The 2411-nt window shown below is 46.7% G+C and overlaps 1 protein-coding gene across 1 annotated transcript; it reads left to right on the top strand.

Annotated features, from left to right (window-relative positions):
* Nucleotides 1-924: 924 nt before the first annotated feature.
* LOC102188481 (telomeric repeat-binding factor 2-interacting protein 1) lies at nt 925-2207 on the top strand. Its single transcript, XM_018044307.1, is given in 3 exon segments — nt 925-1094; nt 1096-1523; nt 1526-2207. Coding segments are annotated over 3 exon segments (1215 nt in total). The 5' UTR covers nt 925-930; the 3' UTR covers nt 2149-2207.
* The last annotated feature ends 204 nt before the right edge of the window (nt 2208-2411 follow it).

The following is a 2411-nucleotide window of genomic DNA, read 5'->3' as shown; positions in this document are numbered from 1 at the left end:
TGCTTAGATCTTCTAAGCAATGTCCTGGTTGTTTTGCACTCTCTTCTTCATTTAATCAAAAAGAAAATCTACAAGTAAGGTGTTATCAACATTCCCATTTTATATATGAGGAAACTGAGGCCCAGAGGCTTTAAGAAAGTAATTAGTAAGTGAAAGATGGTGTATTGGTGAGCATATTTATCGATACTTAATGAACTTTGTTGGTAAGGGCACTGTCTATTAGATTTTGGGGGAGAAAAACTCAATTTCAATTCTATTTAAAAATTAAGTATGTTACTTAACTCTACTAAGCATGTCCTGGGTATTTTACATGCTGTTTCACTTAATGAAAAATAAAAATCAGTAAGGTAAAAGAAAATCTACAAGGTTGTGGGGTAAAAATAAAGATTTTAACACTCTTAAAAAAAACCAACATTACGTATGTTAGTTAGATCTCCTAAGCAATGGTGGGTGTTTTACATGTTAAACTTCACTTAATTAAAAAGAAAATCTATGAGGAAGGTGTTGTCAATATTCCCATTTTATAGATGAGGAAACTGAGGCACAGAGACTTAATGAAGTCACTAGTAAAGGAAAGTTTTTTGTTAGCGTATTTATCGACGGTAAACTTTTTGGGAAAGGGCATCGTCTATCTAGATTATTGAAGGGGGGGACTTGATTTCAATTCTATCTATTAAAAAAAAAACAAGTATGTTACTTAGATCTACTAAGGGATTTCCTGGGTGTTTTTCATGCTCTGCTTCATTTAATTAAATTGAAAATCCACGAGGACAGTGTTATCAATGTTCCCATTTTATAGATGAGGAAACTGAGGTACAGAGGCATTAATAAAGTTACAAGTAAGTGAAAAAGTTTTACCTGAATCCGGGCAGCTCCTTGTTCGTCGGGCGCTCGCGGCGGGGCAGCTTTTTCGGGTGCCTGGGGAGAGCCATGGCGGAGGCGATGGATTTGGGCAAAGACCCCAATGGACCCACTCACTCCTCGACTCTGTTCGTGAGGGAGGATGGCAGCTCCATGTCCTTCTACGTGCGTCCCAGCCCGGCAAAGCGCCGGCTCTCGACGCTCATCCTGCACGGCGGCGGCACTCTGTGTCGTTCAGGAGCCCGGGGCCGTGCTGTTGGCCCAGCCCGGGGAGGCGGCGGCCGAGGCCTCGGGCGACTTCATCTCCACGCAGTACATTCTGGACTGCGTGGAGCGCAACGAGAAGCTCGAGCTGGAGGCCTACCGTCTGGGCCCGGCTCCGGCGGCCGACCAGGCCCCAGAGACGAAGCCCGGGGTCCAGGCCCGGGGCGCCGCCGCGGCGGCGGAGCCTGAGCCGCAGTCGCCAGCGGGGCAGATGGTCTTCACGGACGCGGACGACGTGGCCATCTTAACCTACGTGAAGGAACATGCCCGCTCGGCCAGCTCCGTCACCGGTAATGCCTTGTGGAAAGCGATGGAGAAAAGCTCGCTCACCCAGCACTCCTGGCAGTCCATGAAGGACCGCTACCTGAAGCGCCTGCGGGGCCAGGGGCACAAGTACCTGCGGGGGAGGCCCCCGTGAGCCCCTCCTCGCAGAAACTCAAGAGGAAGGCTGAGCAAGACCCGGAGGCTGCTGATAGCGGGGAACCACAGAATAAGAGAACTCCAGACTTGCCTGAAGAAGAATTTGAAAAAGAAGAGATGAAGGAGAATGAAGCAGCAGTCAAAAAGATGCTTGTAGAAGCTTCCCGAGAGTTTGAGGAGATTGTGGTGGACGAGAGTCCTGATTTTGAAATACACATAACAATGTGTGATGATGATCCACCCACGCCTGAGGAAGACTCAGAAACACAGCCTGATGAGGAAGAAGAAGAAGAAGAAGAAGAAGAAGAAGAAGAAAAAGTCTCTGCACCAGAGGTGGGAGCTGCCATTAAGATCATCCGGCAGTTGATGGAAAAGTTTAACTTGGATCTATCAACAGTTACACAGGCCTTCCTAAAAAATAGTGGTGAGCTGGAGGCTACTTCCTCCTTTTTAGAGTCTGGTCAGAGGGCTGATGGGTATCCCATTTGGTCCCGACAGGATGACTTAGATTTGCAAAAAGATGATGAGGCTACTCGAGATGCATTGGTCAAAAAATTTGGTGCTCAGAATGTAGCTCGGAGGATTGAATTCCGAAAGAAATAATTGGCAAGATAATGGAAAAAAAAGTTGGGCAGATAAGACATTAAGTTTTTTTTGTGTGACCATTGGACTTCAGAAATTTTTGCATTGGAACCGACACTAATCTTTTGACCAATTTTGTTGCACTGTGAGTCCTAGATTTTGTACCCAAGCAGAGTTGTGTTCAGTTCAGTCGCTCACTTGTGTCCGACTCCTTGCAACCCCATGGACTGCAGCACGCCATGCAGAGTTGTGTAAGAGGATGGAAATAAAAGAAATGGGGTATG

The sequence above is a fragment of the Capra hircus genome (genome assembly GCF_001704415.2).
Source record: "Capra hircus breed San Clemente chromosome X unlocalized genomic scaffold, ASM170441v1, whole genome shotgun sequence".
Taxonomy (NCBI): Eukaryota; Metazoa; Chordata; class Mammalia; order Artiodactyla; family Bovidae; genus Capra; species Capra hircus.
Note: the sequence above shows the minus strand (reverse complement) of the source record. Positions and strands in the feature narration are given on the sequence as shown.